Source organism: Oratosquilla oratoria, chromosome 6 (genome assembly GCF_046742065.1).
Source record: "Oratosquilla oratoria isolate Oo_2021 chromosome 6, ASM4674206v1, whole genome shotgun sequence".
NCBI lineage: Eukaryota > Metazoa > Arthropoda > Malacostraca > Stomatopoda > Squillidae > Oratosquilla > Oratosquilla oratoria.
Genome location: NC_134782.1, coordinates 81903957 through 81931660, shown reverse-complemented (window position 1 = coordinate 81931660; position 27704 = coordinate 81903957). Strand labels below are relative to the sequence as shown.

Below are 27704 nucleotides of genomic sequence, written 5' to 3'. Positions count from 1 at the left end.
GAATTGTGATTTGCTGATATAAGATTACTGAAGTACATGAGACTTACCGTAGGTTAGTTGAGATGTGCTTCTGGTTTTATGAAGCAAATCAATTCTGCTGAAGGGTAAGCATTCATATGCCCTCCTCTCCTCCCCTTACAAGTAACCAACTGGGAATCTCTTCATTACAAAATAATCAAGTTCCAGGTTATCATGTGGGTGCTCGTATTATTCAAAGACTGTCGGACCGGCTGGGCGGAGCATATCTCATATGAATGCTTACCCTTCAGCAAAATTTATTTGCTTCATAAAACCAGAAGCACGTCTCAACTAACCTATGGTAAGTCTCATGTACTTCAGTAATTCTAAAAGCACTTCATCTACCCTATGATAGCTATTTGTACCATAAACTAAAATTTAGTTCCTTCCTCAAGGCATTGTACTTTAAGGGGTCCATTCTTCCACTGCCTTGGTGGTACCACTTGAAGGTGCAATTTATCAATACCATGACATTATTTCATATAAGAAATCATTGTTGGTGTCTGTTCATAACAAAAACAATTTTGTTTACATGTGCACTTACCTCCACAGAAATTTCAAGATGCCTCTTTGCATAGCTAAGAGCCTTTTCATGATTATCTATGGCTGAGTAAGCATTACCCAGACTCCAACAGGCTCTGCTCTCTCCAATCTTATCACTTAACTCTTGAGCAATAGAAAGATGAAGGTGGTGGTACTCTATAGCAGTGGGATAATCACGAAGAAGTGTGTATGTATTTCCTAAAGAGTAGCATGCCTGTGCTTCTACTGCTCTGTCAGAGAGTTCTTGAGCTAACTGCAAAGTCTTCCTGTAAGAATTAACATGTTAGAATACATGTTGGAAAGCTATCAGATATGTAACAAATAAAAGCATAAACAACAAAAGTGAAGTTACAGGTGCATTTTTTTCATGAAAATTTGCCAGAATAATTCTACCCTTATGGGCAATTCAAGTTATAATGAAAACTGTATGATTAAACAATATTCCAAAGAAATAAGTAATCATACAGATAAAGATCTGAAGCAGTTTCAAAGTCTCCAAGGAAGATATGTGCATTTCCAAGATTACTAAGTGCTCTTCTTTCTGCTGCTTTGTCACCAAATTCCTTAGCAATAAGCAATCTCTGAAAAAAAAAACAATATTCATATAATCTAAGCAGTAAAGAAGGATAATTCTATTCTTTAACTATGGCAGATTAGTAATTATTTCCTCAAGTTCAATTGAAAGTCCACATCCGCACAACAGCCACCAATAGTCCTAGGACCCTCCTATATATACCCAAGAGGAAATGTTGGCCTGCTGTTTATGTTGTATGTGTCAATCAATCAGTCTCTTGTCCCAGCTCTCACTTGCCTCCTAGGTAACCAGCAACAGCCACTGGATTGACACACAAGTCACTCAAGGAAGAGATTGTCATCTAGGTAAGACTACAGTTGGGCAATGTAGGATTAAGTGTCTGGTGTTTTCTGTGTGAAGATAAACTAACATTCACCCTAATGGCAAGAAACAGCTAACAAACCTCTTAGCTATCAGACAGTGCAAAGTATCCTAAAACAACCAACTCTCTGAGATCAAAATATTGCATGATGGAATCCCCCAAAAGAGCAATACTTTCATCTAACTTCTTCACAAGTAATCTTCCTCACTCAAAAACCTGAACAAAACAACAAAGCTTTCAGCTATGTAGATGATTTAATGATATCTCAACACAGCAACAACATACCAGCTTCTACAATCACCCAAACATACCTTGACAAACTAGAACAGTGGGTGAGACAAAGCAGGATGATAGCCTCCCTTCAGAAATCATTAAAGAAATTGCTCACTCTGGACAACTATGATTCAAAGAAACATCTAGCAATAAAATAGAATGAGCAACTTCTCCCTTTGGACAAGTCCCCTAAAATTCTCGGATTCACTTTTGATACACATATGTCCTTCAGTCCACCCACCAAGGAGCTTAGAGTGAAAATTAACAAAATAAGCATACTAAAATAATTCACACTGCCCCAGATATAATCAACACAAAGATGACACCAATAATCTCATTCTACATCACCTTACTCAAGCCTTACCTAGACAATACCCACCCCATACCCATGCAAACCCATTTATCACCCCTTCCATCTTAGTACCTCATAATGCTCAGGTTAAATGCAATGTAGCAAGACACAGCACCTTAACAACAAGGCCCAACAGCTGGGCAAGGATGAGAACTGGCATATTCAAACCCAGTTCAAGTCTCCAGCTAGGATAAATACAGAAGTAAAGAAATTACATGAATCTCAAGTCTGAGCCTTCATGAAAAGAACAAGGCTATAAACAACATTTGCAATGGTACATCAGTACATATGGTTTGTGAAGTCCAGTATTAAGAGCACTTTCTATAACATTAAGGTCAGTTCTGAGATTAGACTTTATGTCCTACTTTTGTTGAACCCAGAGAGCTATTTAAAAAAAAAAAAAAAAAAAAAAAAAAAAAAAAAAAAAAAAAAAAAAAAAAAAAAAAAAAAAAAAAAAAAAAAAAAAAAATCACAGCAGCCCTTGCAGTCTTGGTAAATGTCAATTTGTGTTTGCATAATCTGTATATATCTAAAAAGTTTTAATTGTAGAATGAAGTTGCATATCTAAGAATTACTTTTGTAATATGCTGAATTATGCAAATTATTTCAGAATTTCCATAACTCAGAAATCTGGAGAGTTATGAATGACCAAGGTTCTATACGTGCATAGTTACCAAAGATTCAGTATATATAAATATTATTACTCTTACTGACTTTTATTTGAGCAATTATTAAACCTTAAGATTGAATTCTAATTTGGTCTGACCTAAACATCAAAGCGTGTCCAAGTCCATGACTGTTGCATGACAGCACTTATTACTGACAATTTTTTTCAGGGATATCAAAGAAGCATGCTCACCTCATGATGGTAACTGACAGCTTGAGTAAAGTTACCAAGTAGATAGTGGGTGTTTCCAAGGTTGCCACAAGCCCTTCCTTGAGCAGAACGATCATTCAGTTCTTGCACTAATTTTAAGTTGGCTCTGAAATGTTTGATCCTATGGTCACAAATATGGCCTATGCTTAGCAGCAAGTAATGATTACCTTTCCTATCTCTATTCAGATTTAAAAAAAGATGATGATAATGAAACTAGGCCCAGTTTTACTACAACCCATCCCTTGATTTAATGAGCAAAAAGGGAGGGGGAACATAAATCAGATAAATATGATAAATTCAATATTTACTGTATTCTAATATGAGACTTAACAAGGATTATGAGTGAAGAAAGATTAGTAAAAGAGGTGTGTGAACTTGAGGGGACAACTGAGGATAAGATGGATGGATGGGGGTGAAAGGGACATTGAGCAAGAGGGGAATGTCCATGGAGCAAGGAAGGAAAAGGCAGGAGATAGGGATAAGTGGAGAATGGTTGTGTATAGATGATACTGTGATGCAAGAAAAGGAGGGGTTGGGGGTATGGAGTAGTTATGTATGAATGATAGTTTGAAACAGTCCAAAGGGATTTCTCCCTGTCTTCTCTTTTTTTGCATGAGGGTACACCAATTAAGTAAAGCAGTCACCAATTAAGTAAAGCAGTCTTGTTGTGGTTGTGCTGTGTCTTGCTGCATTGCCTCTGACTCAGGTCAATGGGCAGGATACAGAGATGACCCATCATCCATGAGGAGCTAAGATGAGAGGGAGGAAAGGGTAGTGGATGGGAGTGAAATGGGTGGGAGTGGGTACTTGCTTTTTGATTTGGCTACCTCCCTTATAAGGGGGAAAAAGCTCTTGGCATGTAGATAGATAAAACAAGCATTATGACGATAGGTTTTTGATATGCTGTGATTGTATAGTGGGGGACTCAGATTTTTTTTTGTTTTTTTTTTAATTACTGGATTTTGTCTGTTGCCTCCAAAATCCTTACAGGCCATTTCATTAATTAAAAGGATGGGTTTATATGGATATGCATGGCAATGCTAGCAAGTTACAAATATTTTCATACTGCATGTATTGTCATAATTCAGTTTAAGTTTATTTATACTAACATATATACTGAAGGAGGGAAGAAGATGGAAGACAGGGGTATAGAAGGAAGGGAAAAGACAAGATAGGGGTGAGTGGAGAATGGTTGTGTATGGATGATGTTATGATGCATGGAAGGGAGAGGGTGGGGATGGGGAGTTAGGGATTAAGAGTGAATCATATTTTGATGCAGTCCGAAGGGATTTCTCCGTCTTCTCTTTTTCTGCATGAGGGGACTGAGAGGGGGGGTCACCAATTAAATGAAGCAGCCTTGATGTGGATGTGCTGGGGATCTTGCTCCATTGCTTCTGACCCAGGGCAGTGGGCGAGATGCAAGGATGACCCTTTATACAGGAGAAGCCAAGAAAAGAGGCAGGAATGGGTGATGAATGAGAGTGGAGTATGTGGGGATGAAATGTATGGGAGTGTATTTATGCCTTTTGACTTTGGCTACCCCCTTGTAAGGGGAAAAAGCCCTTGGTATATATATGTATGTATATATTTAACTATGATGTACAATTTATCTAACATTACAAAATCATATTACAATTAAAAATGAACACCCAATATGCAGTATATGGAGCTGCTTACGCATAATATTCAACAGCTTTGATAAGCCAATGTTTGACCTCTTCGCTGACTTCGCCTGGCTCCTGTGGTCCAGCACGTCCAGAATGTTTGCCATATGCATGGTAAACATTGCCCAAATTGTACAAGGCACGTCCTTCTCCTACCTGCAGGCAGGGAGATATATAGCTCCTGGTTAAGGTGACATATAATCCAATTTCAATTCATTCTGAAAGAGACAGTCCCCCTGCTAGTAAGGGTCAGATTTAAATATACTGAAAGTGGATTTCCAGGCTGTACAATCACCTTCAGTTTCATAGTCAAATCCAAAGGAGTGCTATTTGGATGAATAAAAGTCTATAACCAGAAAAAACACTACTTGGTAAAGACTGGTAAATCAAAAAAGGTTATCAACCCTTTGCACTTTGAAGTTAACAAAAGAGCCTGACAGTAGCACAACAATGTGCAGAAATATTCAAGGTCCTTCTTTAGAGCCTCATCTCATGTCTTCCTTTCTTCCTCAGTCTAACCACATGTATGCATCATTCTACATCCAGACCCATGAATCATGGATATGTGATAAGTCAGACCTTCTAATCGCTGTTGCCTAGAGTTTCTGTGACTGCAGTTCCACAGTGGCTGGCAATAGTTCTTGCACCCTCCCATAATTCTTTCATTAGTCTGTTTTTTGTGTTGTATTGGTATGGTGTTGTTTCCGTGTCATTGCCTGAAAACAGTAGAAAAGGGAAACACACTGGTTTTCAGCTTTCCTTATGTGGAAACGTGGAAGATATACAGTTGAGTACCAGCCCCTTGAGCTGAACTTCCAGATGTAGGTAAGGAGGTTGATGAATTTTGAAAATGAACAGCAGGATTATAACTCTCTCTGCTGTCCATCTTGCAGGGCCATCACTAGCAGGTACCTAATACTGGTCTTCTCCTAAAAATGTATGTTGTAGATTCTCCTTTCAATCCTTGTGATGTGCCCCATACTTGTATCAATTTCTACATTCACTTACCTTGTCCCCAAGTTCTTGGGAAATACTGAGGTGCCTCTCACAACAGATGATAGCTTCTTTGAATCTACCCATTACCTTCAAAGTATTACCAAGGTTTCCAGAAGCCTTGGCCACCCCTAACCGGTCACCCATAGTTCTGAAGGAATATAAGGAAGGAATCACCAGATACAAATAAAGCACACTTGTAGACACAATAGAGTGTAAAAAGTATGAGAATAAACATAAAAGATCAGAGTAAATCAGTTATGTACTACGAGGCATGTTTTTTTTAAATAAGTACCATTTTGAAATAAAAATGAAACATGTAGACTTTTCGTAACAATTTTATTTTTACATGAAAGCCTGTACTGTAATCTACTTTTCAACATAATTTCCACCAATATAAAGGCATTTATCATATCGTACAGCCAGCTTTTGAATACCATCCTTGTAGAAATCTGCCGCCTGATTAGAGAACCACTGCAACTGGGCAGCTGTTTACAATGCGGTCATCCAGCATCTTCTGGTAGCTTAGAAGAGGCTGGATGACCGCATCGTGAACAGCTGCCCAGGATGTAACACTTCACCCCATACCATACAACACATAACGGAAGACTGCATTATACACAATCATGCATGCAAACAACACAACATACACTCTATAAAGGATTTGTGGGAAAACCCAGTTTCAGCTGTGGCATTCCTTGGGGAGACGGGACTGCTCGGACAGACAGTCTAGGGAACGACAACAACAACAACAACAACCACTGCAACACGGCCGTTTTGACATCTTCATCGTCATCGTGGCGCTGACCACCCAGATGCTTCTTCAAATGCAGGAAGACGTGGTAGTCACTGGGCACTAGATCGGGGCTGTACAGAGGGTGATCAAGTTGTTCCCAGCCAAATGATCTGATTACATCTTGAGTTTGATTGGCTGCGTGTGGAGTGTGAGTGAAGGTTGTCCACTTCGTTCCTCATCGTGCACATTTGTATGGCCATCTTTAAAAGCTCTCACCCATTTCCACACCATCCTATCACTCATAATGTTTTCTTCATACACTTCACTGATCTGACAATGAATTTCAGCCGCTTTCATGCCTTTAACAGTAAGAAAACAAATCACAGTGTGTATTTCACAGTCAGTGGCATTCTCAATCGGAGAAGACATTTAAAATACTTACAAACAAACTTAAGCATGGTCAGATGATTCCATAATGGTGGCTGTGGCTAGCCCAGAGATAGTGGTACACAACGCGCATGTGCCAAGTGCCGACCGCAGTGCCACAATGGTGGAATTTCAAAACGGTACTTACTTAAAAAACTAAAAAACACACCTCATACATTAAGAGGGCCAATTTAGCTAATTTTGGAAAAAGAGCCACCAACACTAATCTATAAAGTAGGAAGCAAGGAGGAACTGCTGAATTACAAACCAATATGATAGCTAAACTGTGTGAAAAGATTGTGACAGACACATGCATCAATTATCTTGAGTATTCTGAGATTTTACAAAATAACCAATTGCTTATATATATATTGATAAGCACTTCTTTCTGTTCTCTAAATCTTGAGCCTGTCACTGTTCCAGCAAGGATATATGATCTTAAAATTCAAGCTCAAATTGGATATAAAACTTTCTGAGTGGAAGAAAAATTATACTAATGGTAAAAAGGGTGTACTTCAAATGAAAACATGTGACATACACAGTACCACAAGGGTCAGTAGTATCACTTGTGATGTTCATCATAAATATGATTTTTTTAACAAGGTGAAATTCAATGTTACCTAAACATGTTTGCATATTATACAAAACTATTACGAAAGAAAATAATGGAGTAGAGTGGTAGATGGAATCTAATACAAACAATATATTATGATAGAAATGGGGGGACAGAATTATTATCTCTAATGCATTCATTATATTCCATCACATATCAATCTTTAAGACTCCTATCTTACCTGGCAACAGTCAGGTCAAGTTTGTGGTACTCCATAGCCTTATTGTACTCGCCAAGGTAGAAGTAAGCATTGCCGAGCTGGGAGTAGATGGCTGAGAGTGTTCTGAGGTCATCTGTGCCTGTCTGGAGAGCTGCTTCAAAGAAGGCTACCCCAGCACGGCAGTCTTCAGTCTTACACAGACGCTCTCCCTCCAGAGCTAAAGCTAAACATGTACTTGAGTCCATCTAGGAAGGATGGAGAGAAGTGTAGTAATGTATACATGAAAAATAAATGAATACAACTGACACTTATGCTGCAATACTGAAATAGTGAAATTGGTACAGCTATCAAAAATTGCAATGAAACTACTAGTAATTACTACTATGATAGACTCAATTCATAAAAATATATATCTGGGGTATTGGCTGCATGTTATTGTGGGTTTAAAAGATGTATATTACTGTAGGGTTAAAAGCTGCTCAGTAACATGCAGCAGATACTTTAGGGTTTATATGGGGTGCCCCTATGGACTGGAGTCAAACATCATTTTGTCAGTGTGGGAAATCTCTATTCATATAGGGAAATGATGATACTTTATTATACTGCAACTGTCCCTCTATTATGCTAGCCCCCCACTCTAAATACTGTCCTGTACCACTTCTCTAAATATTAATTTCCTTTTTTGCCAAGCCCTGTGGTAGGGGAAAATACTGCCACTGAGTCTTCCCACTTGAGTCTCAAAAGGTGACAAAAATTGAGACAGGGATAGGACTGGGCATCCTATTCTCTGTGGCCCCAAAGGGGACATTCTTAAAAAAAGCAAAGGCATAAGAGGGTATGGGAGGAGTTTTCCAACCAGAACCCTAAGGTTTGGATCTTTTAATGTGCATGGATGTGGTACAGATGAGATTAAAAGGGAAGAGATGGGCAGTATGTTTGTGAAAAGAAAGATGGATGTGTTGGCATTGAGTAAAACTAAGTTGAGAGGGAGGGGAGAGTTTGAGTTTGGGAGTGTAGTTGGGAAGGTGTCAGGAGTGAAGAGATGATGAGGGAGAGAAGGGGTGGCTATACCAGTAAGTGAAGAGATAGGTAAATGTGTGGTGGAGTGGAAGGAGGTTCCTTCAAGGTTAATGTGGATGAAGGTAAAACTGGGAAGGGAGATGTGGGTTTTTGTAATAGCATATGGGCCTGGTAGTGAGAAGAGTGTAGGGGAAAGGGAGGCTTTTTTGATATATTTAAATGACTGCATAGAGGGTTTAGGGAGAAATGTCAATGTAGGGGTATTGGGAGATCTTGATGCTAGGGTAGGAGATGAACCAATAGATGGATTGGTTGGGAAGTGTGGATTTCTAGAAAAAAAAATATAGTGGAGAGATAATGTTGGAGATGTGTCTAGAAAGAGAGTTGACGGTATAAAATAGAGTGTTTAAGAATAAAGTCAAGCATAAGTACACATGGGAGAAGGTGGTGGATGGAAGAGTGGTGGGTGGAAGGGTGGCATACTGTATAGGGCATTAATGGACTACATAGTGGTAATCAGGAGAGGAATAGGAAAGGTTTGGATGTACATGTTCTTAGGGGTGAGAGTGGGGGAATATCAGATAATTTTTTGGTGGAGGATATGTAGGGAGTGGAGGATTGATGGAAAAAGAGAAAAAGGACAGGAGGTAGGGAGGTGCTTAGAGTAAACTGCTTAACTGAGAAAGAAAAGGAGGAGGAGTACAAGAAGAAGTTGAGAGAGGAGTGGGAAGGAGTGAAGGATAGAGTAGAATTAGGAGTGGAGAAGGAATGGGGATGGTTCAAGAAGGAAGTCACAAGGTGTGCAAAGATGGTGTTTGGAGCAAGGACGATGGTAAGAAATAGAAGGAATGGTAGTGAGTGGTGGGATGATGAAGCAAAGAAAGTTGTAGAAGAGAAGAAATGAGTATTTAACAGATTGGTTACATAATAGGATGAGAGAATCATATGAGAGGTACAAAGAAAAGAGAAGAGAAGTAAAGCATAATATAAAGGTGGTAAAGAGGAGAGCAGATGTGATAAGGGGTAAAAGTATGACAGACATTTTTTAAAGTAATACAAACTAGTTTCGAAAGAAAATTAAGAGAGGAAGAGGAAGTGAATCAAGTAGAGAAGAAAAGGTAGGGTTGCCAACTCTGTCAAACTACAATAAAGGACATGAAATCTTTATTGATATTTAAGTGGCTATAGATCATAATAAATGCCAATACTAAATGCAGTTCAAAATTACATTTCTCTTACCTAAATGAAAATACAAAACCAAGAATGAGAAGACATTTATTTAACTTGATCAAAGGATTTTGATCTTTAATACTATATTTGCCCTGGCTTTTTGCTGCCTTCAGAAAATTTGTATCATCTTTACTGTTTTTAGAGAATCCCAAACAACTATCTTTTATGTTAGAATGTATGAGAAGTCCATTCTTAATTAATTCAACAGAACATCAGTTACTTTCATCTTGCCATTCAGATGACATTAAACTAAAAACTCTCACAATAAGATGATGTTCCAGGAATTGATAGTACAAAAGAAACTATTTTGAAAACATTGATATATTTAAAGCCCATAGATTTCAAAATAAAATACCACTTTCTGTTGTTGTTTTTGAGCTTATGAAGAGTTCAGAGCTTTTGATAGTGTCGAAGTTTCTATGAATTAATACTACTTCATCAAAAAGTTTATCCATCTTTAATTTAAGCTTTCCTTCTAGCTTCAAAGGTTCTACGACTTCTACAAATTTCTGAAACTTTGGGAAATTAACTTAGGTTTGATAATTTGCCAAATGTTGAATTTTCATCAAAACCTATTCTGTTTCTCCAAATATCTCATAATAACATGAAATATTGGCACTATTATTACAAGATTTCTAACATAGATTTCACTGTTCTTCTGGTATCTATATCAAATTAAGACTCAATTTTGTGAAGGGCCTCATCACTACAGTGTTGTATAATATGTCATTTGTTTTGGTTCTTCGGGAGTTCAATTGATAGGAGGAAGTATTGCCTTTCCAAACATTCAACAGCACCTCCTTTCTTTCTCTTTTGTTTTTGTTTTCTTTTTTTCTTGGTGGTGGTTCTCATATTTAGTAACATAGTTTACGATTTTCTGGTTTTCCCAAAATGAGTGCCTTTTTATTAATGGAAAACTGATTTATACATAAAACGGGGCTAATTTTACACCCTGGTCTGCGGTCTGCCGCTCTGTGCTTCTGGTATTGTGCAGAATGCAGAGTTGACAGAGTCTGCACTCTTACAAAAAGTAAACGCTTTTGCAATCACGTCTTGAGAGCAGGAAATTGAACTCCCAGTCAAAATGATTTTAAAATAAAGGACAAATAATGTCATTTCAAATTTCAACAAAGGACGAGGACAAATAGAGCTCAATAAAGGACTGTCCTTTGAAATAAAGGACGGTTGGCAACCCTAAGAAAAGGTAAAAGTACAGATGGAGAGATGGCAATGGAAGAGAAGGCAGTAAGAGGAAGATGGGCAGAATATTCTAGGGAATTGCTAAATGTGAAGGAGGATAGGGAGGGAAAGGTAGTTGCTGTAAGAAGCACTAAGAAAATGAGTGATGAATGAGGAAAATGGAGAAGAAATAAAGAAAGATAAAGTGAAAGCAGTTATCAAAATGATGAGAGGAGGTAAGGCACTTGGGTTGGATGGGTGTCATGTAGAGTGTCTAAAAATTGGAGGTACAGTGATGGTGGACTGGCTGGTGAGGTTGTTTAATGTTGTTTAAAAGAGGGTAGAGTGCTGGAGGACTGGAGGAGTGCCTGTATAGTTCCACTTTACAAGGGAAAAGAGGACGAGTATAAGTGTAATAGTTTCAGAGGGATCAGTTTGTTGAGTGTAGTTGGGAAGTCTTATGGGAGGGTCTTGATTGAGAGGAATAGGAGAGGAATAGAGGGAGTAATTGTTGAAGAACAGTGTGGGTTCAGGACAGGTAGGTGTTGCATGGATCAGATTTTTGTGGTATGGCAGATATGTGAGTATGCTGTAGGAAAAGGTATGGATGTTTTTTGAGCCTTTATGGATTTGGAAAAGGCTAATGACAGGGTAGACAGGAAGGCACTGTGGGAGGCATTGCGGATATATAGGATAGGAGGAAATCTATTAAGAGCAGTCAAAAGTTTTTACAAGAGTAGTAGGGAAGAGAGAAGGAGTTTGAATGTGTTTGAGATGAGGTGTCTGAGAAGTATGGTGGGGGTTACTAGGCTGGATAGAGTGAGAAATGAGGAGGTGAGGAGGAGAACAGGGGTGAAAAAGGATTTGGGAGATAGGGTTGATGAAAGAATATTAGGATGGTTTGGACACATGGAAAGAATGAGTGAAGAAAGACTAGTAAAAGAGGTATGGAAGGCAGATGTGGAGGGAGAGAACATGAGGGGACGTCCTAGGATGAGGTGGATGGATGGGGTGAAGGGGGCTTTGGGGAAGAGGGGAATGTCTGCTGAGGAAGGAAGGGAGAGGACAGAAGACAGAGGTGAGTGGAGAATGGTTGTATATGGATGATGTTGTGATTGCATGAGGAGGAATGGGAGGGGGGGTGGGGGGTGGGGTAGTATGTGTGAGTAAATTTTGACGCAGCCCGAAGGGATTTCTCCCCGTCCTCTCCTTATATGCAAGGGGGGACGGAGAGGGGGGGTCGCCGATTAAATGAAGCGGCCTTGCTGTGGATGTGCTGTGTCTTGCGACACTGCTTCTGACCCAGGGCGGTGGGCAGGGTGCAGGGATGACCCGTCATCCAGGAGGTGCTCAGATGAGAGGGAGGGTGGGAGGGGTGTGGAGTGTATTTAGGGATGAAATGGGTGGGAGTGTTTTTATGCCTTTTCCTTTTTGGCTACCTCCCTTGGAAGGGGGAAAAAGCCTTGGTATATGTATGTATGTAGTAGGGCCTGTGTTAGAATTAGAAATGGAGAGAGTGAGTGATTTGAGGTAAAGATGGGACTTTGCTAGGGATGTGTTGTCACCTTGGCTGTGAGAGGTAAATACAATGGTAATGGGCCAGGGATTGGAGATAGTTAAAGAAAATGGAGAAAAATGGGAGATAAGCCAGTGTTGTTTACTGATGACACTGCACTTGTAGCAGGATCAGAGGAGGGATTAAAGAAGTTAGTGACAGAGTTTGGGAAGGTGTGTGAAAGAAGGAAGTTGAAGATAAATGTGGGTAAAAGTAAGGTGATGAGATGTACTAGGGAAGAGGATGGCAGCAAATTGGAAGTGAGTGTTAAGTGTGAGAGACTGGAGGAAGTGGACAGCTTTAGATACTTGGGTGCAAATGTGGCAGGAAAGGGAGGTGTGGAGGTGGAGGTAGAATGTAGATTGAGAGAAGCAAGTTCAGAGCTGGATTCACGGGCCTAAGGGCCTCTTCCAGAAGACTACTGTAGGGAACAGTAAAAGAAATATCAGAAACTCTATTTTTCAATGTTCTTTAAATATACACACACACACACTTCAACGAACGGACGGCTTAGAAGACATTCTGAAGAAAAAGTGAAATTTCGTGGATCCCAAAGCAAAGGAAGTACCCATTGTATTTACAGGGTGGGGGGAAATTGCTCGTGGTGTAGGGAAAGTAAGGAAAAAGGAGAAGGGGAGGGATTACTGAGGGAAATGGAAGGAAATGAGGAAGGTGAGGACTTGGCCCAGGCAGGCAGATGAAATCTAAACAAACGAGGTCCGGACCAATTTAGCGATGATGAAATGTCTAACAAAAATGTAAAGATTAGAAGTATAGATAAGAGCAATACAGTAGAAAGTGATGAGAATATTTTCCAGGGATTTAAAGAGGGTGGGGGGGGGCACAAAAGAACCCCCCTCCGATTAACAAGACTAGAAGAGAAACTCGATAAGATGATTGAGCACTGGGAATTTAAGTTCGGTCATGTTAACAACATTGTGCAGAGAGTTGAAAAAATTGGAAGAACTAGAGAAGGCGAACAAAAACTTAACTAAGGAAATTGAAGAATTTAAAAAAACAGTTAAAAGAAGAGAATAAAGTCTTAAAGGAGAATAATAAGGAGAACAAGGAGGGTTGGAAAAAATCCAAGAAAATAGCAAAGTTGCATTCACTGACATGATCAGACAGCAAATGAATGAACAAACTGAAGACTCAATTATTAAAGTGATGAGACTGAAGGAGAATATAGTAAGAGACTTAGCAGACAGAAAGAAATGTATAATTATATTAGGAATGGAAGAGAAACATAACCCAGATAGAACCACAAGAATCAAAGAGGAAAATGAAATAGTAAGAAATTTACTAGAATTAGTTCAGGAATATGAACCAGAAATAATGAAACAAATCAAAGAGAAATTCAGGCTTGGGAAATATAGTACAGACAAGACCAGACCAATTAAGATTAAATTCAGGTCACAAACTACGGCTGAGAATATCTTATACAAAACAGGGAAACTAGCAACAAGTGAACAATATAAAAAGGTATGGATAAAAAGGGAAATGAATTAAGAGGAAAGAGAGGAAGAAAAAAAGAAAAGAATTGAAGCTAAGGAAAAAAACGAGAACAGAACAGAGTCAGAAAAAGAGAGATTCTATTGCAGAGTAGTGAATATGAAACTAAGGCAATTCGACATACAAGAGAAAAACAAAAGGGAAACAGAGAACACAATGGAAGTGGCAGAAAACTAAAAGTGTCTTACACAAATATAGATGGATTAATAACGGGATTGAATGAGCTGAATGATTATTTGAAGGAAAAAGAACCGGACATAATGGGAATTGTAGAAACAAAATTAAAAGGTCCACTACCACCCAACAGTGTAGGGCATGATGCATATAATTATTGGATTAGAAACAGAGATATAAAGCAAGGGGGTGGAGTTATGTTCCTGACTAAGAAGGATATAAACGTGAAGTGTGTCACATATGGAAAGAATACAGTAGAGATGATTATGATCGAAGTGGAAGACAGAGATAAGAAGAGCAGAAAGTTTGTGATAAATTATGTGCCTCCGAAAACAGCCTCGTGGGAAGAGAGTGAACATAAAAGTATGTTAGAGGACACAAAGATAACATTAAATAAGATAATGGAAGATGGAGGAAGAATAGTTATGATGGGCGACTTTAATTGCAAAGAAATCTGCTGGGCAGAGATGACAGTAAAGGGTGGAGACGGCTCATGGGAAAACGCTCTACTTGAGATGATTACTGACAATACAATGACACAGTGGATACAGGAGAACATTAGGCATAGAAATGAAGAAGAACCATCGAGACTAGACCTAATAATTACATCTGAACCTAGAATAGTGGACAAGATTGAATATAAAACACCAATAAGTAAAAGTGACCACATATTGATTGAACTGGAACTAAATGAAGAAAAATACACGGAAAGAAATGAACAATATAGAAAAGGAAGAATGAGGTATGAAAAAAAAAACTTTGATAAAATAAGAGAATTCTTTCAACAAGAAAACTGGGAAGAAATATACAAAGAAGAAACAACAGTGGAAGAGAAATGGAATATTTTGACAAAAAAAAATTACAAAAAAGGAGTGGAAAAGTATGTCCCAAGACAAAAACAAGAAAAAGAATATGTAAAATGCTGGTACAATAAAAGTTGTAGGGAGTTAAAAGACAAAAGAGACAAAGCTTGGACCAGATGTAAAAAAGACAGAAGGCCTGAAAAATGGAAAATATATACTTGTTATAGAAATGAATATGTACAAACGTGCAGAGAGGAAAAGACAAAATATGAAAAAGATGTCATAGAAAAATGTAAAGATCAACCAAAACTATTCTACAGATTTGTAAACAACAAATTGAAAAACAAACAAGACTTGGAGAAATTAAGACAAGGAGGAGTTGAATACAGAGAGGAAATTGAAATGGCGGAAATTATGAACAAACATTTTAAATCAGTGTTTACAAGGGAGAACATACAACCGGAAGAGATTGAATGGAAAGAGAAAGTCCCTCCCATGAAAGAAATAGAAGTAACAAAGAATGAAATACTGAAACACTTGAGTAATCTTGATGTCAGAAAATTGCATGGACCAGATGAAATAGCAAACTGGATTTTGAAAGAATGCAGGAATGAACTGGCAGACAAAATACATAGCATGATAAACAGTTCCTTGAAAAAAGGAAAAGTTCCAGAAGATTGGAAAAAAGCAAATATAGTACCTATATATAAAGGAGGAAATAAAGAAGACCCTACCAACTATAGACCAGTCTCTCTAACAAGTACAATAGCAAAAATTTGTGAAAGAATTGTCAAAAGTAGATGGGTAAAATATTTAGAAAAAAACAATGTGCTAAATCCAAGGCAATTTGGATTCAGACAAGGATGATCATGCATCACCAATTTAATATGTTTCTATTCAAGACTAATAGATATAATACAAAAAAAGAGATGGATGGGCTGATTGTGCATTTCTAGACCTAAAAAAAGCTTTTGACAAAGTACCACATAAGAAGTTGCTTAAGAAATTAGAAACTGAAGGAGGAATACAGGGCAAACTGCTTAATTGGATGGAAGACATTTTGCAAGAAAGAAAAATGAGAGTAGTGATAAGAGACAAACACTCAAAATGGGATGAAGTAATAAGCGGTGTTCCGCAAGGAACAGTTCTGGCCCCAATAATGTTTGCTATATATATTAATGATATGGATGAAGGAATTGAAAGCTATATGAGCTTCTTTGAAGATGATGCAAAACTACTGAAAAGAGTGAAAACTGAAGAAGATTGTGAATCACTACAGTGATCTAAATAAAGTACAGGAATGGAGTAGGAAGTGGGAGATGGAGTTCAATACAAAAAAGTGTAGTATAATGGAATTTGGAAAAAGCAAAAACAGAATAACAGGAGCATATAAATTGGGAGAAGAAGGAATAAAAAAAGTAGAAAATGAGAAGGACCTGGGAGTCATTATTATGAATAATATGTCACCTGAGAAACATATAAATAAGATTTTTGGAGAAACTTATAATTTAATAAGAACAATCAAAGTTGCATTTACATACCTGGATGAAGAAATGGTGAAGAAAATTCTAATCACCCTGATAAGACCAAGATTGGAATATGCAGCAACGATATGGTCACCAAGTGCAAAAAAATGTATAATAAAAACTTGAAAGAATACAAAGAGCAATTACAAAATTGGCACCAACACTCTCAAAACTATCATATGAAGAGAGACTAACAAAACTTGAAATACATACACTAGAGCAAAGAAGAGAGAGAGGAGATTTGATAGCTATTTACAGAATCATGAAAGGCATAGAAATTATTGATAGAGAGAATCTGATAAAATGGGATGATAGAAATACAAGAGAACACGGAAAGAAAATAAAAAAAGACAGCTATAGAAGAGATCTGAAAAAGAACAGCTTTCCTCACAGAGTAATAGACAGTTGGAACAAGTTAGACGAGAAAGTGGTGTGTGCAAAAACAATACATGAATTTAAAAATAGTTTAGATAAAATGAAATATGAAGATGGGACACCACGAGCATAGCTCCCCTTCCTGTAAAATACAACTAGGTAAATACATATATATATATATACATATACACATATATATACATATACACATATATATATATATATATATACACATATATTTATATATATATATATACATATATTTTTTTTAAAGCTTAGCTCATGGTAGTCCTTTGGTAATGAAGATGACATACTTATCCTCTGAATGATGATTAGTAAATGGATTAGAATTGTAGTAGCAATAAAGATAATAGCAGTAGTAATAGCAGTATCAACATTAATTATGGTTTAATGCTTAGTACATCTTTGGTATAATAGTTTTGTTATCAGTTTTAGGATCTAGTTTTTTGAAGGTGATTTCTTTGGTGACTTCTTAGGCTAAACTCAGAGGCACAGATGCTATCGCAAGAGGGATAGGGAACTCCTTGTGCCAGATTAACAGGACTTCGAGCCATGCGTTCATGTCTGCGGTTTTGTCGCTCAATCCTGATACTGTATTCATGCAAGCAGCTTAAAAATATGTCGACAGCTTGATGGACTGTTAATCGCTAGCTTTCTCGTTCAGTGGCCAGAGTTTCAAGTTGGTCAACAGAGATGTTGCATTGTTTGAGGGTCATCTTTATTTATATATACAGGGCCTTCACATGGGGGGGGGGGGCGGCAATTCTAGTCTGGACATGCCACCCACAAGGCTGACAAAATAATTGTAATAAAAAAAAAGGTCAAAGGAGCCCTGAATATTTTACCATAATACACAAATTTTGCGTTAGAATCAACAGAATATGGAACAGGCTGTAAGGGATGGTGGAGATGGGAAGTGGTGATGGGGTAGGGGGGGCATCACTGAGAATTTTGCTCCTAGGTGGCACTCTGCCCCGGGGCGGCACTTAGGCATGTAAGGGCTCTGTATATATATATATATATATATAAATAAATATATATATATATATATATATATATATATATATATATATATATATATATATATACATATATATATACACAGTAAACATAAACAGCAATGAAATAATAGTTGATACTGAGTGACCATGATTTTGTTGAGAAAAAAAGGAATCCATCATGTGTCATAGAACCAAGTCAAAAATATGATGTTAGCACCCAATAAAATCTTCAAGTCTCTTTTGTCCAAGTTGTCTCTGAAGTCTAATAAAAACGCCACTTTCATGGCCTGTATTGACTGCTGTGGTGTTGGAAATAATCATTTTGACAATCCTCCATGCACTGTATTCATCTAGCAAGGCTTGCAGTGGGATAAAGATGTCCTCAGCTAATTCGCTTTCACAAGCCAAAATGCCAAGGTGAAGAGTTCTTGCAGAATTCTTTTTATAGACCACTTATTCTTTATTGTGAATTCTTTTCCCATCAAAATGCAAGCAAAATTCCTCTTGAACAATAATTTCTTTCAGCTGGTTCTCAACTATTTCTGCATCCTTGATGAATCGCAGTGGCGGCGCCAGCCCCCCCAACTGAAATGAGCAAATTGAAAATTTAAAACACTCATTGATATAATTTTATTAAGTGGAATTTTTAATTGCCAGGGCTAAAGATTTGTCAGCCATCAGTGCTAGCCCAACCATTAACCCCCTCCCCTTCTGAAATGAGGATAATATATGTGTATTATCATATTACTATTAGCCCCACCAAAAATTTGCTCAGCCCCCCCTTAGCCTCCCCAACTAAAAATTCCTGGCGCCGCCGCTGATCACTCGATGCCAAGTTCCCATTTGTGATGGTGTGGGGACATCTATTCCTTCTTCAGCCAAGTTTTGAAGAACATTTGATGCTTTCCCTGTTGACAAGGACACTTTTGATACCAGCTTGGCAGCAGATTTTGTTGTGTGATACTTTTGTTTCATGAGAGGAAACTCTTCTGCAACATCAGAACCAGTGCTGTTATTTTCTTCTTCACTACTTTCTTTCTTCACTACACTCAACATTTGAACTTGAGTTGTTGATAGTTCTGATGAATTTCTTGGCCATTTCAAAGGGTGGATTGTTGACACAGGAGCCACTTTCTCAGTTGTGTATCCCACTTGGCCTCCTGATTCTATTTGTTTTCTGTAAAATTCTTTGTCTTCACTGCAAAGCCAGTTTCCACTCAGTTTTGTAATATCGAAACAATGAGTGAGATTTCTTTCAAATTTTTAATTTTGCCGCTTTCTATATTTTTCATATAATGGTCTCGAGCTGTCAGGAAGTGGGTAGAAACAAACTTTGCCAACTGTAAAAATGAATGGAATAAACTTTCTGCAGAGCCAGTGCAATGTAGTACAGTTTGAATTTTAAGATTCATTTAAACACCTAAGCAAAATATTGTAATGCCTGCCATTTATTTGATCTTATTCATTTGTTATTATCATTTATTATTTATGTTTATTTTTATTATCTATCTATTTATTATTTACTATACATCTGTTTATCTATTATCATTTATCATTTACCTGTTTGTTTATTGTTTATCATGATCTATTTTTCCCACATCTAACCTAGTTATGGACTAAAAGGTCTGTTGCTATGCTCTTCCTTTGTAATCCTTTGTAAAGTATCTTTCATCCTTCACTTCTATAGATATATAATTACCTGATCTATAGAATAATGATAGCTTTTGTAATCCTTTGGAAAGTATCTTTCATCCTTCACTTCTATAAATATATAATTACCTAATCTATAGAATAATGATAGCCTATTTTCACACCCATTTCTAATATCTTGCATTTCTTTGCATATACATAAATTTTTCACTTCTAGCTACACTCATATAACCTATCCATATCCTCTTGTAATAGCCTGCAGTCCTGTCTGTTATTCATTTTCCTCATGGACCATGATCATTACCAAATAAATTAGTGTGCTAACACTGACCCATGAGGGACTCCACCACTAACATCCTCCATGCAGAAAACTTGCCTTTCACTATTGTCCTCATTAATCTGTTACTCAGAAAGTCTCTCATCCACTCCACCAAATTCCTTTTAAAACCTCCTGTGTTCCAGGTACTTTGTCAAATACTTTCTCTAGATCCAAGTAAACATATGGCCTTCTTTCCAACATTTTAAGAGGTGTCATTGATAACATCACCTCCAGCTAAGGTGGAGTTGTACATAACTGGCTACACCACACAGAAGCAATCATGGTCACACACTCCAAACCTCCAAAACTGACCACAACCAACATTTTTATCCAATATTTCTGTTAAATCCTATATCTGAATCAATCAATCAATCAATATGTTGCACCAGATCTATCCTGCAGAAACCCCTGGTTCCAAAGTGACCAGCAACAGCTATGGATTGGCCTAAAAGTCATTCATGAAAGAAATAATGTGTTGTCTGAATATAGCTAGGGTGGGACAGTGCAGGATAAGGTGCTTGGTGTTCTCTATGTGGTGGTTGTACCTGGGACAGTTTGTTTCTGTGGATGGGCTTATTCTGTGTTGGTAATCTTTCAGTGCTAGAAGGTGATTTGAATATTGTCACACTAATGTGGCTCTGCCTCACATGGTGTTTCCTTTTCCAGACTTGTTGGCAACTGCCAATTACATACTAGTTGGCTTATACAACATGAATGAGAACAGTGGCAAAATTCTCCCCCCTGACCATCTCAAGGGATAGAAAAATGTATAGTCATGGAGTTGGTAAAGGACAGTTTCAAGGGAATAGCATAAAGGAGGGACAGCTGTCATACAAAAATAGCATAATTCCTCAATGATTAGAGATTTTACTCTAATGCAGACAAATGATGTGTGGCTTTGGTCAATAGGGTGCACCTTAAAACATTCTTTAAAATATTCCAACTTAAAGAATATAAATTAATAAAAAAAAATATAGCAGTACTGTATAAACTTGGGTAAAAATATAAATAATTGTGCTGACCATTGAAAACATGTATCCAGGAAGTTCTTTCAATGAAGATTCTTCACTTTTTCTTTTATTATATACTTCCAGTGAAATCTTCTTTTTATATTTATATGGAGAATGTCCACATCCTTTTGTGACTGGTAGGTCAGATTTTTTAGCCTGATGCTGATCTGACTCAAGTTGAAAATCTCTTTCTCTATACCAATGTTTCATTACTTCAAAATAATCTACAGTTAACTCAGGCTCAGAATCTTCTCTCTCCTCCACACCATGTATGACCTCTAAGAATGCCTGTTCCACTTTGTTGTCCCAACTTAACCCTTCTTCATAATTTCTGGGTCGAATAAGATTTTGGTGTATTTTGGGCATATAAGAGAGAAGTGTACAAGGATAGGAAAACAATGGAGGCTGAGAGCACTGTGAATAAGTGTCTGGAGGGGGTAGAGGAGCATGCAAGTCTAAAGAAGGGCTTAAGACTGCCCTTTGTGGATCTTCCATTATCTGAGATAAGTCTTCTTGAGAGTGTCCGCAGAACCGGGTATGGGTATTTATGTGTCCATTGTAGATATCTTCATCTGTTGTTGCTTCAGAAGAAAGTTCTTGGATGTGAATATTTTGACAATTCTGTGACAAGCATTCCTGGGGTTGTTGGGTATAAGTGATGCTTGGCTGTTGGACTCGGAGAGATTCTTTTGCAGATAAAGATGGTCTATATTGACAAATTACATTTTTTTTACTATCTCTGCAGTTTTGTTTGGAATTGTGGCAAAGCTGTGGTGTGTTCACTGATTGTTGGTCACTGTGATGCAGATCTTCAGTAGTAGTTCTGTGGTAATCTACTGGTGATAAATCTGATGCAACTGCATTTTCCAGTTGACCAAGTGTTTTCCTGAAAGTCTCTAAATCTGCAAGGATCTTATTCAACAAAACTGTGCTGCTACCAGATTTATCATCCTTGTCATTTCTATCTGCTAAAAGTAACTCCTCATGCTCATTTTCTTTCACTTTTTTTGACAATGTCAAAAAATCACCCGCATTACTTACTGCACCTTCCTCTCCCTCTGCTATAAAGGTTTCATCCTCTTGCTTATGAAAATACAGAAAACATTCTTTGTCACAACAAAATTTTCTATTCATTTTAACTACATTTGATTTTTGAGCCAATATTTTTCTTTTGGAATGAGCATGCTTTTCGTTATGATCAGTAGGCTGTAATTGACAACTACCATAACTAATAACTTTGTTAAATGAGCTATCCATTTTAAGTTCATCAACTGAATCACAAAAATTCCCCTTGTCACTGTCATTTACGATACCACTGTCTTCATCTCTACTAATGCTGACTAGAGGCCTGTGACTAATGCCCACTTGAGATGAGTTTGATGATGTCCTTATGTCTTGCCCATCTGTAGAGTCCCATATCTTAGATGCTTCTGTTTTTCTATCAGCTTCTGCAGTCCCCTTAGATGGACATGCATATAAGTCATCACCTGAACTTTCTTTAGAAACAATCCAAGGCTGGCTATTTTTTGTTTGTGGTAGCATATATGGATGTTGAGACAATTTGGGTAACTTCATCATATCATATTTCATATGGACTGGGATGGAATGAGTCCTGTGTCTTTGGACAGACTGTCTAAAATGCTGGTCTTCCAAAGAACTACTACCTTCTTCTGAGGACACCTCTCTATCTCCATCATCACTCTCTTCATCAACACCAGCACTTGATGATGACAAACTCTGTTGGTCCACCTCTGTATCTATGCTGGATGCCCCATGTACTTCATCACAGGAACCTGTTTTTGGAGTATACTTAAGGAGTTTCATGTTGGCTGAAGATATCTCATGTGGCTCTTGGGATGTCTGTACCCAGGAACGTGACTGTTTTATGGTAGGAAATAATTGTTTTACATCCTTGCTCCCAGTATGATCCTTCAAGATATGAGTAGCACTTTTGGAGAATACTTTCATTCCTCTGGGTATCAGGTCAATGATACCAATATCAATATCTCCTAAAGGATGATAATCACAATCTTTACGAATGCAGCTATCTTCACACACACTAACGTTTCCTAGGGTTTCCTTACTAGCACTGGACCACTGTGGGTATCCACCACCATTATTCCTCTTCTTGAGGGGGTCCAGAGTTGGCAAGTTAGCTGCCACTACAACTGAACATCTCTTGGGGGATACAGCCACAATTCGGAGGGGTAAGGAAGATGAAATCCTTGCATTATCTTTCTTCTGTAATGAAGGATCATATTGTGTGCTATGATTATTCTCTGTTTCAAATTCCAGATTACTATCACAAACTCTACTTGGCATGATATCCTGATTAGTATCCCATCCTGTGTCTTGACTGAAACTGCAACTGTGTGTGCAACAACTTTCTTGCACAGTTTCAGAACACTTAGCAAAATCTGTAACACCTTTATCAACTGCATCCTCACTGTAGCTTTCATGTGCACTCTGGCTTTCCTGTGTATTACCTAATATCTGACCACTCTTACAGTTAAAGTAGAATCCTTTCAGATTTGTCTTTGAGTGGTCAGGTAAACAGGACTGTTGTGCTGACCCTCTCCTTGACTTCCTTTCATTTGTAGGCCAAGTGCCTCTGAGTTTGTCTGCATAGGGAACATAGGTGCTACCTAGTCCCATTACCTTTGCACGCGAAGTCAGGCTTTCCCAATTAAAAAACAATGAAGGGAGAGATTCTGACCCTCTTCTATTGGGATCACAAGTTATTTCAGTTTCATCATTATCTAATGACCCATCCAGGACGTCCATGCTCTGAGGAACGGAGCTACCTCGCCGACACATATTAGTTTCCCATAGTCCAATCCTTTCTAGATGATCATCTGATGACTGAAGAGAACTGGATGGATCTATAGAGGAACTGGAGAACCTTGTTAAATCTTTTATGGAGTCATGAAGACTGTTTGGGGGGTTATCAGTTGGAGGTGGAGGAATGTAGGGGATAGCAGGTCGTAAGACATATATAGAAGACTCAACTTGGAAATCATCCTTGGTATCTTCTGGGATACCTGTACAAGTGCTCTGGAGTCCTGGCAAACTCTGGGACTTGAAGTGTGATGACTCACAGGAATTTGTTTGCTGGCCAGATGGAGACGTTTTCATATTCAAAGGAACCTTACAAGCCTTGTTACATGGTGGATGTTGGCAGAGAAGGTCCATGGAACGGCACGCTGGATCTCTCGAGGCCCACGCCTCCTCAAAATTGTGATTCATGAGAGCTTTCCTTCTCAGACTTCCGTTTGTTAGAGTGCGTGTAGGTCCCCGACTTCGGCGATGAACGACGGGTTGTCGCAATTGCCTGCAACAAGTCGGTGGAGTAGCAATGGTATCATGGGGGAAACAGGAGTCACAGTGGTACGATTCACAAAAGTCGTCTAAACTCCGACTACGCGTATGCGAGTGCGGTACAGGCGTTGAGGATGGGTACAGTTCGTCACTTTCTCGGGCACTCCTACTCCAGCTATATTCTCTGAGGCTTCTGCCTCGTCGTACGCACGTTCTCTCCGGCCTTCTATCCATCATCTCCGATGAGCCTGAGGACCTATCCAGAAGGTCTAAGGTTACTTGCAATACATCCATGAGAAGCTTGCTTGTAGGGATGGGCCCACGACGTTCGTCTAGAACTGCACGATTCATTTTTATTTATTTTTTCCCACAGTCGCACCAAAACTATATTTTCAAATGCCAGATATTTGCTTGTTATTTATCACCACGAAAATGCACCAATAAAAACCACAGAAACACAGAATTAAAACAATTGGTTGGCAGAAAGCGTAGTTCACGACCCGACTGCCATCGAGAGCTAATCAGACTCGAGGCAAAACTTCCCTCTGCACTGCCAACCTCAGGCTTGCTCTTCTGCGTCATATAAGCATTGCCCACCTTAATCCAGCCGGCACACGATACCTCACGCCCCTGCGGAGCTTAGCTTGGTCTGCCTTCTCGCACCAGTAAGTGCTAACGTCACGTCTTGAATGGATGCATGACTCCTCCTAAGTGTGTCCTATTCAACCTTATTATCCTATAGATATTTCAGAGTGGTCAAAGGCGGACTGGCCAACCGGAATACCAAGAAATTTCCCGGCAGGTCCAAAGTAATGGTCAATCACTTAATCACTTTAGAAATAAACGAAGAAAGAAAACTGTATATATATATGTATATATATATATATATATATATACATATATATATATATATATAAATATATATATATAGATATAAATATATATATATACATATATATATATATATATTTATATATATATATATATATATATATATATATATACACACATACACACACTTTTGTCGGATGGACGGCGAAGATTAGAGTTCTGAAGTAAAAGTGAAATATTCGTGGACCTCAACTCAAAGGAAATACCTATTGTATTTACAGGGAAGGGGATAACTCGTGGTGTCGTAGGAAAGTGAAGAAAAATGAGAAGGGGAGGGATTACTGAGGGAAATGGAAGGAAATGAGACTGGCAGGACTTGGCCCAAGAGGCCAGACGTCTTGTAAACAAACGAAGAACCGATGATTCTGGTGATGGGATTAACAAAATTGTACAGATTAGAAATATAGATAAGAGCAGCACAATGGAAGGTGAGGCTAATAATTTCCAGGGATTTAATGAGGGTGGGGGGGGGGATACCAACCTCCCCCGATTGACAAGACTAGAGGAGAAATTTGATAAGATGATCGAACATTGGGAAGACAGGTTCGGTAACGTAACCAACATTGCGCAGAGAATTGAAAGATTGGAAGAACTAGAGAAGGCGAACAAAAATTTAACTAATGAAATAGAAGAATTAAAAAGACAGTTAAAAGAAGTAAAAGAGAATGAAGAATTAAAAAGGAACAATAAAGACAATAAAGAGGCCATAGCAAAACAAGCACAGGGGTGGAGATAAATCCAAGAAAACAGTAAAGTTGCATTTACTGACATAATTAAAAAACAAATGAAGGAACAAACTGAAGACTCAGTTATCAAAGTGATGAGACAGAAGGAGAATATAGTAAGAGACTTAGCAGATAAAAAGAAATGTATAATTATATTGGGAATGGAAGAGAAACATAACCTAGATAGATCTTCAAGAATCAGTGAGGAAAAAGAAAAAGTAAGCATTTTACTAGAATTAGTTCAGGAAGATGAACCTGAAATCATGAAACAAATCGAAGAGATTTTTAGGCTCGGAAAATATAGTACAGATAAGACCAGACCAATTAAGATTAAATTCAGATCACAAACAACAGCAAAGAATATCTTAGCAAAAACAGGGAAGCTAGCAGCAAGTGAACAAAATCAAAAGGTATGGATATAAAAAGAGAAATGAATAAAAAGGAAAGAGAGGAAGAAAAAATGAAAAGGAAAGAAGCTAAAAAGAAAATAAATAAATAAATAAACGAGACCAGAACGGAGTCAGAAAAAGAAGAATTCTACTGGAGAGTAGTGAATATGAAATTGAAGAAATGGAACATAACAGAGAGAAACAAAAAAGAAACAGAGAATGCAATGGAAATAACAGAAAGTTAAGAGTGTCCTACACAAATATAGATGGATTAATAACAGGACTGAATGAACTGAACTAGTATCTGAAGGAAAAAGAACCAGACATAATGGGAATTGTGGAGACAAAGATAAAAAGTCCACTAGCACCCAACAGCATAGGATACAATGCATATAATTATTGGATTAGAAACAGAGAGATAAAACAAGGGGGTGGAGTTATGTTCCTGACTAAGAAAGATATAAATGTGAGGTGTGTCACATATGGAAAGAATACAGTAGAGATGATTATGATAGAAGTAGAAGACAGAGATAAGAAGAGCAGAAAGTTTGTAATAAACTATGTGCCCCCAAAAACAGCCTCGTGGGAAGAGAGTGAACATAAAAGTATGTTAGAAGACACAAGAATAACATTAAACAAGATAATGGAAGATGGAGGAAGAATAGTTATGATGAGCAACTTTAATTGCAAAGAAATCTGCTGGGAAGAGATGACAGTAAAGGGTGGAGAAGACTCATGGGGAAATGTTCTACTTGAGATGATTATTGACCACACAATGACACAATGGATTCAAGAGAACACTAGGTATAGAAATGAAGAAGAACCATCGAGACTAGACCTAATAATCACATCAGAACCTGAAATAGTGGGAAAGATAGAATACCAAGCACCAATAAGTGAAAGTGACCACATATTGATAGAACTAGAGCTAAATGAGAAAAAATACATGAAAAGAAATTAACAATATAGAAAAGGAAGATTGATGTATGAAAAAACAAATTTTGATAGAATAAGAGAATTCTTTCAAAATGAAAACTGGGAAAGAATACACAAAGAAGATACAACAGTAGAAGAGAAATGGAATATTTTGACAAAAAATTATAAAAAAAAAGGAGTGGAAAAGTATGTCCTAAGATAAAAACAAGAAAAAAATATGTAAAGTACTGGCACAACAAAAGTTGTAGAGTGTTAAAGACAAAAGAGACAAAGCTTGGACCAAATAGAAGAAAGACAAAAGACCTGCAAAATGGAAAATATATGCTTGTAATAGAAATGAATATGTACAAGCGTGCAGAGAGGAAAAGAGAAAATATGAAAAAGATGTCATAGAAAAATGTAAAGATCAATCACAACTATTCTACATATTTGTAAACAACAAACTGAAAAACAAACAAGATTTGGAGAAATTAAGACAAGGAGGAGTTGAATACACAGAGGAAATAGAAATGGCGGAAA

At 37.8% G+C, this 27704-nt stretch overlaps 1 protein-coding gene across 7 annotated transcripts in view; it reads right to left on the bottom strand.

Moving 5' to 3' along the window:
• Positions 1-27704, bottom strand: part of LOC143026661 (G-protein-signaling modulator 2-like) — a 235417-nt gene that overhangs the window by 67337 nt on the left and 140376 nt on the right. For all 7 annotated transcript variants that reach the window (XM_076187429.1, XM_076187428.1, XM_076187425.1 and 4 more), the window contains 6 exons: positions 7573-7796; positions 5632-5767; positions 4637-4779; positions 2942-3065; positions 1027-1142; positions 563-827 (listed from right to left, as the gene is read on the bottom strand). In XM_076187429.1, the coding sequence (XP_076043544.1) occupies positions 563-827; positions 1027-1142; positions 2942-3065; positions 4637-4779; positions 5632-5767; positions 7573-7796 (1008 nt within the window). The remainder of the gene's footprint in view (positions 1-562; positions 828-1026; positions 1143-2941; positions 3066-4636; positions 4780-5631; positions 5768-7572; positions 7797-27704) is intronic.